The following is a 16,633-nucleotide window of genomic DNA, read 5'->3' as shown; positions in this document are numbered from 1 at the left end:
CAAGCATGTTTGCTACCAAGCTGTAGGATGCAGACACTGTGCCAGGAGCAGATGCCCCATCCAAACCATTTCTCAGCTCCTGACGGACGTTGCTCATCCCTCCAACCCACCTGCATGCTGGCCCACAGGTCTCAGTGAGGCAGGGACCACATCTGCTCAGCCCAGGCCTGGCGGGGAGAAGATATGTCTCATGTACACCCCAAATCAGTGATGTCCTGGCTGGAACCAAACCCTGGTTAGCCTGGGAACTGTCCCAGGACAGCTCTGCAAACCTTGTCAATCCAGAGCCGTTCACTTGCTCCAAAATTTATATCCAGAGAAGAAACCACTGAAAAACCAAACCCCTGAAACGTCCTGTGTCGGTCCAGATTCCCTGAAGCACTTCAGCCCCTTAGGCCTAGACCATATGGAAGCAATAGGAGAAAAGAATTTTTTTCTTTTTTTTCCTGTTTTTCCCCAAGAAATTAACTAGTGTTTCAAATAACTCCGCTCGCATCAGGAAGGCTGTACAGGACGGACTCTGCACCTGGCTGTCCCATATGGGCAGGGAGCACGAGGTGCACAAGCCCTCTGTGGGGCAGCCATTTCAGAGAGGGGCACAGGCCCATTCAGAGATGGGTTTAAACCTCCCCCCAGGAAGCTGCAGCAGGGCTGGGACATGCCTCCACTTTCTCCAAGCTGACCACAGGCCTCCTCTGCACGAGCACCTTCTCTCCAAGGAGGATCCAAACCTCTGCAGGACAGAGACCCCATATGGGACATTCGGACACACTGGCTTTTTCTTTGGGGTTTCTCCCATATTTTACCCACTGCTCAGGGCTGAGAACCTGCACCCATTGCCTTTCTCTGCCACCGAGACTCCCCTCACTCTGGCACCAGCGCTGGCTCCTCAAGGTGGCATTTCCACGGTGGGACTCCAGGAGCTGCAAGGACTCCGGGAGCATGCTGGCATAAGAGAAGACACTTCAGCCACCTCTTGGCTCTTGATTCAGCACAGTTTCCCTCTCTCAAAAGCAAGAGGAGCTGGGTCACGCCAAGCTTGGTCCAGGTGCTTCTGCCACCGGACCTACCACACCAGACCTCCCCTTTCCTGCTCTTGGAAGCCCTCCAGTCTCACCAGAGCTGCAAGTCCACGGCCACCTAATTAAAACCAATGGTGAATTTTAAAGACAGGGGAAAATGAAACAATAAAAATAAAAGGAATCAGTCTGGACCAGAAGCCAGGAGGCCACGTGCCAGGAAAGCAAGCCGCCTGCCAGTTTGGCACGCAGTGAATACTTGGCCTGTTGAGATGAGACGCTGGAGCAGGGCACGCTGAAGAGGCACTTACTGTCTTTGGGGGCAGAGGAGAGGCAGGGAAGGGGACAGGGACAAGGACCAGACAGGACCCTAATGACAGATGAATCCCAAACATGCACTGGAGCATGAAGATGGGCAGCAGGGGAGGACTGAGGCACGTCCCCACCAGGGACTTGGCTGGTGTTTGTCAGCACAGCCTCATAAATGACAATACTGCGGCTGCTACAGACAGGCTCTCACCAAAACCAGAGCTGGAGACACTCAGAGTAAGGGATGGACCCCGCCAAGCACATCGAGGGCGCTGCGTTGCAGAGCAGCAAGAAAAAGCTTCCAGTGAGCCAGGGAGCACATGGCCATGGGGCAAGGAAGAAAGGGATGCAGCCAAGAGTGGCACATGATGCACCAACCCTGAGTACCACAGGTTCAAAGGATGGTGGAGGCCCCAAATCTCTTTGCCCTGTGTGGGAACAGCATCCAAATCAGTGCTGGGTGGTGAAATGGGGGTGCAGGGCAGGCAGATGCCCAGGTCCTCCCCCTGCACGCTGCACCCCAGCAGGGCATCAGCCCACAGGCTCCTCCCGGGCCACCCCACACCAGCGGCAGCAGAGATGGGGAGGCTGTGCGTGACTTTCCCTGCTTCCCACCTCTGGCAGCACGTGCTGGCAGGCAGCACGGGCTGCTTTCCAGGATCCAGTCTCTGCTTGGCCCCTTTCCCTGGCTCCCCAGGACACGGCACAGCAGACGGTAACATGCCCGCCTCTCTGTGGGCTGGTTTCTTAAGACCCAACGCAAGGAGCCTGTGAAAGGAGCAGCCCCAGCCAAGTTTCCCCTTGTTTTTACTTTCCCTGTCTCATTTTGTCTGGGTCCAAGCAGTGGGTTTTGAATCCAGCCGTTCCCTTTTGCAGCTCTCCCCCACTGGTCCCAGCGGCACTGTAAGAAAATGTTAAGTCGGAGGCAGCCGGCACCTCCCTGGCTCTGAAAGCTGCATCCGGCAAGATCCCAGACAGATCTGGGATGGGCTTGCAGACTGATGAAAACATACGGCTACTTCGCGTCTCCACTGGGAAAAAGAGAAATCAGGTTGTTCAACGTGCGAGTCCAAGCTTTCAAAGATGAGGGGTTTTCCTCCCAAAAGCCCCCATTTCTGTCCATGCACTTCTGGGCATGTGGCCACACCAAGGCTGGACCTGCTGAGCTTTTCCAATAGGTTTCTCCTAAAAACCCTGGCAGGATCCTCCACTGATCCCCTGGTGATACACTGCTGTAGCTGCACCCTTCACCCTACAGCCTGCTCAGGATCAGGCCCTTTGCAGCCCTCCTTCCCAAAAGCAGGTTGCCCATGAGAAAGTAATTCATCTCATACACTAACCCACACGAGCAGAAGATTAAAAGGCAAGCACGGGCTCACCGCTCTCTCCCGAGGCCTCCCGGCTGCATCCAGATTTGCCAGGGCTGCGCCCACTCCCCTCCTCTCCTCTGGGCATTGCCTGCCCAGCTGCACAGCATCCCGGCGAGCTGACGGGGACGAGTGACGGGTAAACAGAGCTTTTCCATGGAAACATTTGTTCAACAAAGAATTGCAAATTTTCATGGCGAGTATCTGGTTTCCTCCAAACTTTTTTGTTGTTGTTTCTGAAAGCTGCCCGGCTGGTCTGGATCTGGCTTTCATGAGCATTTTTTTCCCCTAATGCTTGATTTTCGGCAGCTAGGATCTCCCTACTCTCTTTTTTTTTTTTACTTCTTCTTTAGGTTTCCACCCTTTTTTCAACACAAACAAAGGCAATATCATCTCTTTTGGGCTTTTCTGCAGGGCATAAATTCTTCTCCTTGCTGAGAGGTTAGCGATAGTGATGGGTGACCCAGGAAGGGGCACTTGGCTTTTTAGTCTGAGAAGAGCTTGAATTGGAGAGGTGGAACGGGGCAACCTGCTCTGGGCCACATCAGCATATAAATATGGGGGGAAATCCAGGTTTTTCGCAAAGCCAGCGAGAAGCAGCGATAACTCGGGGTAACACTGGCTAGAGCTCCTAAAGGACCTGCTTAAGCACAGAAGGAAGCAAGAGACCATGTCCAACTGTTCAGAAGGAGATAAGAGCTGATGCCTGCAGGGTGCTTGGGTCCACCTGGAGTGCTGTGACGGTGTGGGGACGTCCCCATGCCCAAGGAGCCCAGCCCAGCCCCGTGGGCGCATCTCACTCCATCCTTTTGACCCAACGCTGCCTTTGTCTCGCTGGCCTTTTCTTGCTTAAGTTGATTTTTTTTTTCAAGCAATTCTGCGCCGATCCTCAAGACAGGGGGGCTGCAGGGACACGGGTTTCTCCCTGGCGTGTCCCCCCCCCCGCCGAGTGTGCCCAGCGCCGCGGCGCCCAAGGAGCCAGCGGGGTCCCCAGCACAAGGCGGCGGTGACAGCAGGTGGCACTGCAGTCCCAGAAACGCGCCGCAGCCGCCCCGGGAGCTGCTGTCCTACACACACACACACCCCCACACCCACACACACACCCCACGCACACACACACCCCCCCACACACACAATATCCCACTCCCAGATCAGGGCTCAGGCAGGGCATGAGGCTCCGGGGCGCATCCCCTGCGGGGGACCCCACCAGCCCTCATGGTTTCATGCACCACTGGGCAGAATAGCTTGAGGTATTATTCCTAACCAGGGCAGGACTTTCGAGGGAAATCCTGTGCTCCCTGAGGACAGGGATAAAACCTGGAGCTAAGAAGCCCCCTCCTCATTCCGGGGGCAGTGGGACTCGCTGCTCACTTTTTGGGGTGCCAGAGGCTGAACGTGCCTGTTGCTCGCAAACGGGGGAGGCAGGAGGATACAAGCAGTCCAAGAAATCAAGGTAGCCCAGCCCGAGTGCAACCACCTGCCACCACAAACCAAGGGGATTTAGGGAAGGAACCTGAGTTGCTGCAAAACCGTGCATGTGAACAATGTGCACACAGAATTTAAAACAAACAAACAAACACAACAAAACAACACCCTTCCATGATTTGTACCAGTAAATTTATACCAATCTCTCCAGTTGTGCCTGCTAAGAATATAAGCAGGGATGCACCATAGCCCCTATTTCCATCTTATAACCACTTTGCAAGATCAGGCTTTATTTTTAGTCTGGCTTCCTTGGGGCTCTGTCTGATCTGATTTCTCTGGGGAGAAGGCTTTTTCTGCTTAATGACACCCTCCCGCTAGAAACTCCCATTCTCCCCAGCACTGCTGAAGGGTTTGACCTTTTCAAGCAAATTTGAAAGAGAATGGGGTCAAATTTGGAAAAAAACTGTCAGACAAATAGAGAAGAGAAAGACCTAAACGAGCATCCTAGGGCAAGACAGACACGTAGGACTCAGACATTGGAGTAGTTGGTCAGTGACCCAGGGGAAGTCAGGATTGCTGCAAGAGAATGGAAAAAAGGATATTTTCCTTCTTTCTTTCTTTGATTTGGCTGATGTATTATTGCCAAGCTCTTTGTGACTTGCTTTCAAGCAGCTTGCTGTGAGCGTTCAGCGTTGGTTAGTGGTGTTTGGTCCCGTGATGTTGTTTCTGGCCAGCAGTTGGTTGAGCTCATGTCTTGTAATTACTGGGTGGGCTTGAGGAGACCACTGTGGCTTCCGATCTCTCGGGGAAAGGGAGAAAATAAGCAGGATTAAGGAATTTTAGAAAATTATAGGCATTTTCATTTCACATAAGCTTTGCCAGGAACACCAAGCCTTGGAGAAGGAAGACCACTGCGGGATGCATTGCCCATGGGCAGGACTAAAGGACTTTTTTACTCACCACAGTTACCCAAATACCTCTGTGTGTCTGTGTGTCTCTGTGTCTGTGTACAAATACAGCATTGCCTGCCCAGCGGTCCGTGGACCAACGATGGCTGTTGGGAACACGGTACCTCTGCAAGATGAAAGGGATATACTCCATCTGCAAGCACAGTTTGACACAGATTTCTTTTTTGTAGCAGGATTGCTATAACTGGAGATACAGAAGGGTGTTAGAACAGAGAAAGCAGTGGCTCTTGTTTGTTTTTAACCAAGTCGATCTGTTGCTGTGACACCGCCGTGTGTCCAGACCAGCCCACCTAGGCTTTTGGACCCCGCTTGAGCTAACCCCCTTCTTGCTTACATGTTTTTTCCTGCAGCAGAGAGAGGCAGAAAACCAGGCACAAATTCCCCAGGAAAATGCCAACTGGGAAGCCACGACAACTGAGCAAGAGCCATAGGAGCAGACCTAGTGCTTGAAACTGCTTTTCGCTAGGGTCTCTGTTTGTCCCTTGTTTAGGGACCTGGCAGGCATTGGGACCCAAGCTCCCAGCCTGTCTCATCCAATCCTCCAGTGGACGTTTCTGATATACATATTCACTCAGCAGCATTTAAAACTCACGAACAGTCGGTACTTGGTGCTAAATGCACAGAATATATGTAAATACTGTTTCAGGCGGGCATTTACATTCCTGCTTCTGCTGCAGGGTGCAGGATCCAACCACCCCATTCCCATCTCAGTGGAAGGAGGTTCCACCTCCAGCATCACCAAACAGTCCCTTGCTGCTATTTTTTTTCCCAAATATCAACTTTTTCCAGCTGGGATTTGAGAATAAGTTTTGTCTTGAGAGAAGGACTGAACTGATATTCAGAGCAGAGAGGATCCCATCACCCAGGCGCCGAGGCGCATGCCCAAAACCACAGCTTTTTTAACTACAACAGACATAAAAAAACAATGTCTACTTTATAACTGCAAACATGGATCTAATGCTGTGCATCTTGCTCATGGGAATGGCTTATCAGGCGAGTTGTTCTACAGAGTGGTTCTATCAAGTGCATTTATCTCTATATATACACGTATACATATATGACATGTTTGTGTATTCTGTCTCCCATTCAGTGTAGATATTAATCGTATGCTGTTCCACCCAAACAATGTTAAAAGTGGCCTATGTCTTGCTGGCAATGACTGCTTCCACAACCACTCACCTGTCTTGTTTGCGGGCTTATTGCACCAGAGCTGCCAATTGCAAGTCCCTGGGCCCTAAAAGAAGTTTTCCCTAAAAACCACTCAGCTTTGGGCAAGAGCCCATTGCTTTTCTACGGCAGGGCTTCAGGCAGCAATCTTCACCCCATGGGGACATGTCGCCCTTGGGATGGTGCCCTTCACTGGCATCCCTGCCTTGCTGCAGGCACACAGCACTGGGGCAGCTCTCTCCTCCAAACCAGCCAACCCCCCTCCTTATTTCAGCAAAATAACCGTGCGATTATTTTTCCACATGAAAGTGCCCCGGTGTTCAGGTGGACAATCTGACTCCGGCTGAGCCGCCTGGAATCCCTGCGGTTTTGATTTTCAGCGGAGAACAATCTTATCAGCCCAGATTGTACACAGAGATAGGGAGCCTTCGGGTAGGGTTGCATAAGCACAGATTGCCTCAGCTGGGATGGGGAAGGCTCCGCTCTCGCTGTATTTATTTGTTTTCCCCACTGCGGGTTTCAGGTTCTCCCGGTGACCATCATTTCAGCTTTCTTTCCCTGCTCATTGTTTGAGCAGCCGAGCCTTCCTCATGGATCACTGGGCAGGAGGTTCAATTTAAATCCGGCCTCAGCCCTCAGCTGCTTGCATGTTGCCTTGAGAAATTTCTTGCAAATAGGGCTTTTTTTCCCTGTCCCGCTATGGTTCTTCTCTGGGTGAGGATGGATTGGGCCCTGATTTGAGATGGGTGCGATTCCCCGCTCCTTCAGCACACCCGTTTTCAGCATACACGTTTTGGTCTCTTCCCCTCCTGAAAGCTCCTCTTTCAAATCTGGCAACTGCGTGGGCACCTTGTCTCCGATTGCAAAGGCAGGATATACGGTTTCCGCAGAGGCCATCAGCAAATAGCTGTGGCTACGTAACCCTGGCAGAAGAGGGGGGTGAGGACAGAGACACATCCTGAGTAAAGGAAAGCCCCCAAAACATCACTCAGAGGAGCGGTGGGGGGTGCAGGCTCAGAGGCTTGGGCATTTGAGAACAGTGTGTGCTGCAGCTGGCACTGCGTGGGGGTCCCATCCCGTGACGTATGATGCTCCTCTCCCAGGGCAATCCCCTCATGTGCCACTCAAGCAGACAGAGTGGGAGGGACTGAAGGCACCCATGCAACCTCCATGCTGGGGCTCTGGGATGTCACTAGGACCTGGCGCAAAAAGTCACCATGCAAGTCAGAGTGTGTTTTTTGGAAGACATTTTGGGTTTGAAGTTAACCCTGCAGCGGTGTGGGGGCCATCGTGTGCACGTTGAACTCCCTAGCCGTCGAATTACCTTTGCTGCGGGAAAACTTTGTGTCTCAGTCCTATTCACAGCTTTCAGATGCCAGCTCTCCTTTTGTCTCTTCTCCTCCTGGTTTAGAGAATTTTAAGAAATCTCCCTTGTACTGATGCTTTCAGATCATGTAACATCACTTCTTTCCTAGATTACTGTATTTGACACATAAACAAGAAGGGATCACTGTGATGGGATGGTTGGATGTCTGGTGTGCCACGGGCCCAGATCAAGCCTGCTAAGTATCTCCCAGAAAGTCATCACAGGCTTTGTAGAGGGTTGATTCTCCTCCCTGCTAAAAAGTGCACTTCCCTTTTAGGCTTGAACTAGGAGATGAGTGGGTGCAGGCCAGAGCCGGGTAGTGGGTGCGACCAGCTGCTGACCATCCTCACCATGATCATCACATCTGCTGTCACAGGTTTTGGCAGCACTGCTGTCCTCCACAACCCCGGCACCGAGTCCCCCCGGGCTGGGACAGCTGAGCAGGCCAGCAGGAGAGCCCCAAAGCCCCTTTGCTGAAGATCTCCTTCAGCCCAGGCCCTGGGTGAAGGGCTCAGTGCAGAGCAGAGCCAGCGCATCCCCACCTCAGCTCTGCTGCGAAGAGCATGTAGTACCAACCACCAACGGTCCTGTGAGCCAATGGGGCTGGAAGCCACCACACTGGGGGACAGAAGTGTCCCCTGCAGCCAAGCACTGCTGAGCCCACACACTGTTCCCGGCTCCTGCTTGTTTTGGTTCTGCTCCTGCAGAGGAGTGATGCAGGCAAAGTTCTGCTGAGGTGGGCAGAAGGCAGCCTCTGGCTATTGGGAACCAAGCAGCCCATGGCCAAGAACTTGGGCAAGTTCTGCGTTTCCTTTGCACCAGCGCCTCTGCCCAGCCCTGGAGGGTTCCCAGGAAGGGAACTGCAGTTTCTAAGCTGGTGCTCCCTCCCTTTTGCACTGTTTCTCTCCCTACTGCTCCACCAGCTCTGGGAAATCAGGCATACAAAGATCTTAATTCCCTAAATACATCTCTGATTTGTTCTAGCATGACACAGCCCTTCTATTGAATGAAGCAGACACTGAGGTCGTGCCCGTCTGCCGTCCTGGTGCTGCTGCACATCCCTCCAACGCCCACACGGGCAGTGCTGCAGGTCCCCGTGACACCCACCGCCCTGTACCGGGCAGTGGGAGACGGGAGCGGGGGAACAGGCATCCTTCAGGGCTTAGGAGAAGCGCCCTGATGGTTTGCAGATGTGATTTCATTTTTCAATTGTTTCTAATTTGCTTGGGTTTTTTTTCTTCAATTCTAGAAAAGAGACAATTTCTTCAGGGAGTGTTAGCCACAAGCCTCATTTGGCATTGTTTTTTAGTCAATTGGTTTTGTCTTGTATTATTAGGAATATTATATTACATAATGATAAGCTGCAGTGACTTATTATGGGGACTATAAAGGGAGGCAGCGTGGGCACACAGAGCACCAGCCGCCGGCGCAGGGCAGCCGCCCTCCCGGCTTCGTCATCTGCCCTTGCTCTGACCTTCCACAGGTCTGTCGCCTCCCTGGGTCTCAGTTTCCCCTCCTGTAAAACAGGGCCGATACATGCTCCAGCTATTAGCTTAAAAGCTTTTCCACCGTAAGTCAGAAAAAGATGAGGTTTTTTGCCCTTTCCTCCATCCTGAGAAGCAGATGTGAGGATCTTTTATACCTTTTCTACCACAGCTAAAAGCCATCAGAGCCTGAGCAGGTACAGCACCCTACCACAGCAACCCTGATCCCTGCAGAACTAGCTGTGGATGAGAAGCTGAGGCAGAGGTGGGAAGGAGCTACTCTGCCCACGGAGGCTTTTTCCAAAAGCACTGGACAAGTAAAACCAGGAAATGGTAATTGAACTAAATCTGCCTCTTCAACATCATTATTAGGATTGGGATTATATGCTTCGGAGAAAGTTCAACCTCTGTTAAAATTTAAGGAGTTACGAGAAAATGTTAGAAACCATAGGGAAATAAGAAATGTTCCTGTGCTTGGTGACAGCTTCAGCTGGAAGGAAAGACAGGGTGGCACGGGACAGGGTTTCATCCTGGTGCCCTCTTTCCAGACAGCATCAGGCCGCTGTTGGGGGAAGCGCTGCTAATCTCTGGGGAGCCTAGTAATTCGCTCCCTTCTGCCTGAAGATTAAAGCAAATTTTCCTCCATTTCCATATTTAAAATTGTGTCCATGTCCAGTTGGGAAAGATGACAGTGTCTCAGATTACTTTGTATGGTTGAGCTGAACCAAACCTCCTGCACATACGGCCTCTGCCCTCTCTGCCCTCCACCACCTCTCCTCTCCCCACACGGCACCTGGTATCCTTAGAAAACCTGACGGCTTTGGCCCCAGCAGGAACATCAAAATCCACCCTTGAAGACAGATTGCCGCAGCCAGGTTGGCCAAGCATTGTGCTAGCCGTACCTTTACTGCTTCTGCGGCTGTTAGTGACATCCGTGTGCATCGGGCAGGTTAAAGCACCTGCCTCTGAAGGCAGCATACGCAGAGACCCAGCACCCAGCAGCATCACCCCATAGGGAGCTCTTCCTTGGATGCACAATTACCGACAGCGAAGCGTACCAGGTAGGCAGACAAGGAGATTTCCACTTGTGCCCGCACAGCATCCATGAGCTGCTCTCCAGAGAGAAGCAGGAGTAAGGGAGAAACACAGAGGTAAGGAGTTATCTCAGGGCATGTGCTGTTTTCTTTACAGGCCTGCAGAGCCCAAAGCACTTCAATAAAAGTTAAACAATTGTTAAATAGTACTTTATCTTCAGGCTGGATAACAGTGCGAGCAGCGGCTGGCTGCCTAGTGACAGGCGGCTCGATAAAACCATCTACTCGGGAGGGAGGGAGTCCAGACCCCTTGGCCCAATGTGGCCTGTACCGCACACCCTGCCTCGTTCCAGCTGCTGATGTTTCCAAACCTGTGTGCTCCAAACGAAGCTCCGACATCTGGCTGAGCAGACCTGGTTTGAAAGACGCAGAGCACAAATGTCTCCTAACCACATCATGGCTCTTGGCTGCTGGTGTTGCAGCTGGGATGCATGAGCTTTAGGGAGCCAGGCCTGGAAATGTCACATTTAAACCCATCGGCTGAGCGAGCGTGCACTCCTCACCACAGGCCTCTGTGGAGGATTTGCCAGCACGTGCCCCAGGGTTATGGGGACCAAGAGCGGGGTCGTACCTGCCCCTCTGGGGGGCTGGGGGACAGCGGGAAAGTGGAGCCAAACTGGGGCTGGCAGCAGGGCAGGGACAACGCTGGCTCAACGTGACCCGGGAAATGAAATGAGGAGAAAGAAGAGGAGCTGGCTTTCTCTTTGGGTTTGTTTTTATACACTGAATTTCCTCCTCGGGTAATCTAAGAGTAACCCCCCCTCTCCAGGCTGCCCCCAACGTGGAGGTAGGCTGGGGAGAAGCAGGCTGCCCGTCTGACTCTGCCGGAGGAAGAGACGCTTACAGTAGAGGTGACCTTTCTAAATCCCTGCTTTGGACAGACATTTCCAATAAGTGCTGAAGAAAAGCCTGCCAGTTCCAGCTTTCTCAGCCTGCTCTCCATTTTCCTTCCATCCTCTCCAGCCTGAATTTAATCCGAGAAGGTTCCTTTGAGCTTTTGTGTGTTGCTGGGGGAGATGTGGGCGCACAAGGGATCGCGTTACAACTTTCATTTCCTGAAATGTTTGAGGGAACATCCAGGGTTTTATCCACACATCAGGCAAAGTTGAGGGCTCAGATTTCAGGTCTTGTCACTCAGCTGTCACCAAACAAATGAGCCTCTCAGAGCTGGAGACGGAGAGAGCTACCTGCTATTCATGACCCCGAAAGCAGGTGATCACTCATGGGAAAAGCAGGTAGAATTAATCATTCCGCTGTTCTCCATTTCCTCCCCTTTTTTTGGCTGACCTGGACACAGTGTGAAATCTGTCCTGGGGGGTGAACGGCAGCCGGGGGGGGGGGGGGGGGGGGGCGGGGGGGCAGGCGAATTAACTCCTTCCTGCCGGTGGAAATACAAAGCCGAGCGAGGTGAGACACAGCCCCGGGCTGCCTCCCCAGGCTGACTTTGCTGTGAAAAGCTTGCTGCGAGGTCAAGCCTAATTGAGGAGAGCTCAGCAACCTGCGCCTGGCTCCGCTCCAGGGCCTCCCTGGTCCAAGCTGCCCGCCAGCCCCTTCCCCGGCCGGGAGGTTATTTCTAGGGGTGGGTCCCCCGGCATTCTCCATCCCTCCTTGCCACCATCCGCCTGTCGGCAACCTCGTCCCTCTCCCTGTTAGGGCAACGGAGGGTCGGGACGTGGGCAGGGCTCTGCGGCTTGTGGGGAGGGGGGGGGGGGGGGGGGGGGGGGCGCGATGAGGAGCAACCTGCGCGGCCCTACGCAGTCCCAATGCGCAGCCGTCGGGGCCCAACAGCAGCCCCCGCCCGCAAGTCTGCTCTGGGGAGGGGAGGGGGTTGAGCGAGGAGGGGACCGCCTGGCAGCTCCCCTTTCCCCCCCCCCCTAAAGTCAGCCCTGCTGCTGCCTGCGTGCGGGAAGCGCCTCTGCGCTGTTTGCTTTGAAAATAACCCCTGTTTTGCGAGTCCCTGGTTGGCTTTCTTCCCGCGCAGGGCTGGAGCCCCGGGCAATATTTATCCTTCCGAGCCCGTGGCTTGGAAAAAAATAAAAGCGGAGCTGGAGCTTATCCATCCTCGGGGCGCAGAGCCCGCGGCTGCTCACCCTAAAAATCTCCCTCATTTCCCTGGGGGTTCCCTCCTTTCTGCCCGAGGGGCTGGCGGGGGCTGCGCTGCGTCGTGGCGGGTTGTGGCGGGGCTGGCTGAGTCGCCCGGGAAAGGCGATGAGGGTCCCCGAGTGGGGCAGAGGGCGAAGCTGGGCCGGGGGACACGGACTGTCCCGTCCCGTCCTCCAGGGTCCCCGCGGGGCCCGGCTCGGGGCCCCCTCCCGGGTCGGGCTGCCGCGGTCGCTGCTCCGCGCTCCCGCCCCACGTCGGGTTTCGTCCCGGCTCCCCCCGTGGTGGTGGATGCGCGCAGGCAGATGCGCGCCCGCGCGCGGGATTTGCGCCCTCAGCCCTGCTCCCACGGAGCAGCGTCGGGTCCTGCCCGGGGGGCGGGGTGGACACTGCCCCGGCCATGCTCCCCCCAAAAGGATCGTGGGCGCAGGAAGCCCGGCGGGATCCGGGCTGGGCGCCCCGAGGGGGCGGTCGGTGCCAGGCCGGAGGGAAACGGTCTCAGCAGCCCGGGCACCGGGCCCCCGGCTCCCCCGCAGCCGGAGCCGAGGAGGGCGACGGGGGGGACGACGGATTCGCCGCCCCTCCCCGGCGCGAGTCGGGGATCCGCGGGGGGCTCTGGAGCGGCGGGCCCGTTTGGGGAGCGAACGGGAGGGACACGGAGCGCTCCGGCCGGGCAAGACCCTCCTGCAGAGGGTGACATTTCTCCATGGCCCAAGACCCCGAGAACAAACACGGCAGCGACTTAAATAAACACGCACTTAATGATGCAAAATGCTAACGGGGGAGACCGGCACCAGCGGCCCGGCCGCAGCGAGGCTCCGACGGGGCGGGCGGCGGGGGCGACCCGCTCCCTCCCGGCCGGGCGCCCCGATCCCACCGGGCGATCCCACGCAAGCCGCTCCGGTGGGTCCCCTCTCTTCCCTCGGTTAGGAAGCAAACGGCCTGCCCCCCGCAGCCCCGAAGCGACTCCGATGCAGCCCGCCGAAGGAAGGGGGGTAAGAGCGAGCAGAGGGGCATGGGCTCGCCCCTGCAAAGAAAAGCGCAGCCTGGGTGTTCTGCCATCAGCGTTGTTTAATTTAGACTGTTTAGGTACAATAGAAAATAAACCTGAAAGCACATGCGATTTTCGGTAACAAATACTCGAGACAGACAGCGTCGTCCGCGGGCTCTCCGCAAGCCGAAGGAGGAAGGCGGTGAGCAGGGACAGGCGGGAGAAGGCAACGTGGAGCTGGCGGGGCAGCCCGAGAAATACTCGTTCAGGAGGAAACGGCCATCAACTTTTATTATTATTATTATCCTAATTTTTAGCCGCATCGATGCATTTCACACGGAGGAAAAGAAATCCGGGGAGGGCGGGGGGGGGGCACAGGCCCCTGGGGGCTCGCTCGCTAACCACCTCACACAGCCGCAATAAGACATAGGCGCTTGTTAAAACTCTAATACTGCAGCTTCACACACACCCCCCCTTTTTTTTTTTTTTTTTTTTAAAAATTAAACTACATCGAAATCTTTCTGGTAAGGCTAAATATGAAAAATGTAAACGTAACTTCCCCTCCCTCCTCCAGCTACAACACAGGGTTCGCAAGTACAGCGGTTCGCTCCCTCTGCCTCCCCGTCCCAGCTCCTCGCCGGTCCCGCGGGGACCCAGCCGGGCAGCAGCAGAGATGCACAGGTCGCCCCTGCCCCACCGCCCTGCGGAGCTGGGATTTATTTGTGCGGAATCGGATCCAGCTAGGTTTGGGGTTTTTGGTAGGTTTTTAGTTTTGGTTTGGTTTTTTTTTTTCTTTTTTGTAATTCCTGCTGGGACCAGCTCGTTTGAACTTGAAGGGCTACGGGTTTCTGCCGCTTGCTGCTTTTGGCTACGTGAAGGAAAAAAAAAATAAAAATAAAGTCATGGTGATAGTGGGAGACACTGGGAGGGAGCTGGACCAGGAGCCGATATGGGGTTGTGTGAAAGAGCTGAGAGTCCCGTCAAGAATCAGCGGGTGAGCTGTAAAACCGGGTGCTGTCCTCTATGTACAACCCAGAGCTTCTGTCCCCGAGCAGAACCTCCTCTCCCGTTCCTCCGGCCGCCCGCCGCGGGCCTTTAGGATCCCAGATCCACCAGGCTGGACGTGAGGGGTCCCAGCAGCGAGTCCTGGAGCTGGTGGCCTTGGAGGCTGTGAGGGGTCTGGGATGTGGCTAAGCCACTCAGGGAGTAGCCAGAGCTCCTGGCGTGGCTGAGGTTCCCCTGCAAAAGCAGGACCGAGTTCTGATCCGGGCTTTGGGGAGGAGAAAATTCTTCCTCGGAGCTGGACATGAGGGGTTTGCTCCCATCCAGGGGCGAGAGTTGGTTCGGTTTGTTGGTGGCCGCGTTGTTGTTTTCCGTGTTCTCCCTGAGGAAAGGCAAGAAAACAACGGGGATGTTACGGTGGGTCGGAGGTGCCGGGGATGGGCACCGCGCTGATAACCCCAGTAACTCTGTTGCATTTATTTCATCGTGGGAGCAGATGCCTCCCCCCGGGTATTAAAAACAAACAAAAAAAAAAGAGCCTAATATTTTCAGAACTGATCGTCCCCATTTCTTTTTACCCTCCTATAAATAGATGTATACCGCACAGCCTGATAATTTAGGCAAGGAGGTAAAGTTGAAGGAGAGGGGTAATTTGGGGGACGATTTTTCTCTTTTTAATTTAAAATGAAAGCGCGGTCCGGGGACGAGCAGGGTGCGGGATTTTCACTAGGAGGCTCGGTGAGGAGGTTGCTGGAAGAGACAGAAAGTGGGGCGATGCCCTCCGTGGCTGTCTGCTTCGCCGGGCCGAGCCGCCGTCCCGCACCGTGGCGTCGGCGCGGGACGGCGGCTCGGCTCGGCCTGGCCAGCGTGTCCCCATTCCGCTCTCCCTCCGGTTCCTCCCCTCTCCATCCCGAGGTTGCATCTCTCTCCTCCTACGGGCTTCGGAGCTACCCTGCCCGATCCCCTGCAGTACCCAACCCGGCATCCCTGAGGCTCCGGGACCGCGTCGCTCCCGGTTTACTCGGGACGGCAGGCAGTAAACAAAGGCGGCGGAGCGGCCTGGAGAGGCCGGTGAGGGTCTCGCTGTTCCCCCCGGGCAGGTGGGGTCGGGCGGCGGGGAGCGGGGTCCAGTAGATCTCGCGTGGAAAACCCACTTGGGTTTCCACGGAAGGGGAAAATGCCATGCGGTCGAGGAAAAAATGAGATTCGGGGGAAGCGAGATATTTTCGCTGCTCCCCTCCCCAGCCGCCGCCGGGAGCTGGCCGCGCTCCCGGGTCTCCGGGTCGGGGAGAAAAGGGGGGGGACGGAGGGGATGAGGGGGTGGTGGCAAGTACCTTTCCTTCGCCTCCGCCGCTCGGTCCCGCTGCCTCCGGTTCTTGAACCAGTTGCTGACTTGGGTGGTGGTGAGACCGGTGGCTTCCGCCAACTCCCGCTTCTCCCGGGGGGACGGGTAGGGGTTGTGGGCGTACCATTCCCGCAGCACGCCCCGGGATTTCTCCTTGAAGCAGTAACTGGTTTCCTCGCCGTCCCAGATGGTGCGGGGCAAAGGGAATTTTCGGCGGACGCGGTATTTGCCGACGGCGCCCAAAGGTCTGCCCCGCAGTTTCTCGGCTTCCACGTAGTGCGCCTTCAGCCAGAGCTGCTGCAGCTTGGGGTGGTTGTGGGGGGAGAACTGGTGGCTCTCCAGGATCTTGTAGAGCTCGCGGAAGTTGCCGCGGTGGAAGGCCACCACCGCCTTGGCCTTCAGGACGCTCTCGTTCTTGTGCAGGTGGTCGCAGGCCGGCAGCGACCAAAGGAACCGGCCCAACCTCTCCAGGTTCCCCCCTTGCTGCAGCACCTCGCAGACGCAGGCGACCTGCTCCTGCGTGAAGCCAAACGACGGCAGCATCGACATGGCCGGGCGCGGCGGCGGCAGGAGGAGGAGGAGGAGGAGGCGGCGGCGGGCACCCCGCGGGAGCGCCGCGGCCGAGGGGCGGGGGGGAGCCGCCCGCCGGTCCCGGTCCTGGTGCCGGTCCTGTCCCCAGAGCGGGGAGGCGCGGCGGCAGCCGGGGGCGGGCGGGCGAGCGAGCGGGGATGCTCGTCGCGGCGCCGGGGGGACTTTGTCCCCGCTCCGCCGCCGCCGCGCTTAAAGCGCCCGAGCCCCCGCGCCGCGCTGATTGGGCGCCCGCGGCTCGGCCCCCGCCGCGGCGGGCCCGGCCCGGCCCGGCCCAGCCCGGCCCGGCGGGCAGAGCCTCGGCACGGGCGGGCGGGGCCTGGCGGCGGGGACCCGGCCCCGGCCGCCGCGGCTGCGCTTCCCGCCGCCGCCTCTGCGCGGGTGCGGCTCCGGCCCCGGCGGCGGTGG

General features: G+C 56.1%; 1 protein-coding gene across 1 annotated transcript; it reads right to left on the bottom strand.

Moving 5' to 3' along the window:
• Positions 1–13,357: 13,357 nt before the first annotated feature.
• Positions 13,358–16,408, bottom strand: SIX1 (SIX homeobox 1). Its single transcript, XM_063334151.1, has 2 exons — positions 15,627–16,408; positions 13,358–14,674 (listed from the first exon to the last, which is right to left on the bottom strand). Exons 1-2 carry the CDS (start codon positions 16,184–16,186, stop codon positions 14,386–14,388), a joined length of 849 nt encoding a protein of 282 aa, XP_063190221.1. The 5' UTR covers positions 16,187–16,408; the 3' UTR covers positions 13,358–14,385.
• Between the last annotated feature and the right edge of the window lie 225 nt (positions 16,409–16,633).

This window comes from Chroicocephalus ridibundus, chromosome 4, assembly GCF_963924245.1.
Source record: "Chroicocephalus ridibundus chromosome 4, bChrRid1.1, whole genome shotgun sequence".
Classification (NCBI taxonomy): Eukaryota; Metazoa; Chordata; class Aves; order Charadriiformes; family Laridae; genus Chroicocephalus; species Chroicocephalus ridibundus.
The sequence above is the reverse complement of the archived record's forward strand: the minus strand, read 5'-3'. Positions and strand labels throughout refer to the sequence as shown.

Bases quoted from the DNA above. Each gene is read 5' to 3' on its own strand.
- SIX1 (XM_063334151.1), bottom strand. From the start codon at position 16,186: ATGTCGATGCTGCCGTCGTTTGGCTTCACGCAGGAGCAGGTCGCCTGC. The intron at 14,675-15,626 runs GTACTTGCCACC...GCCTTTCCTCAG, and splicing joins GCGGCGGAGGCGAAGGAAAG to GGAGAACACGGAAAACAACA.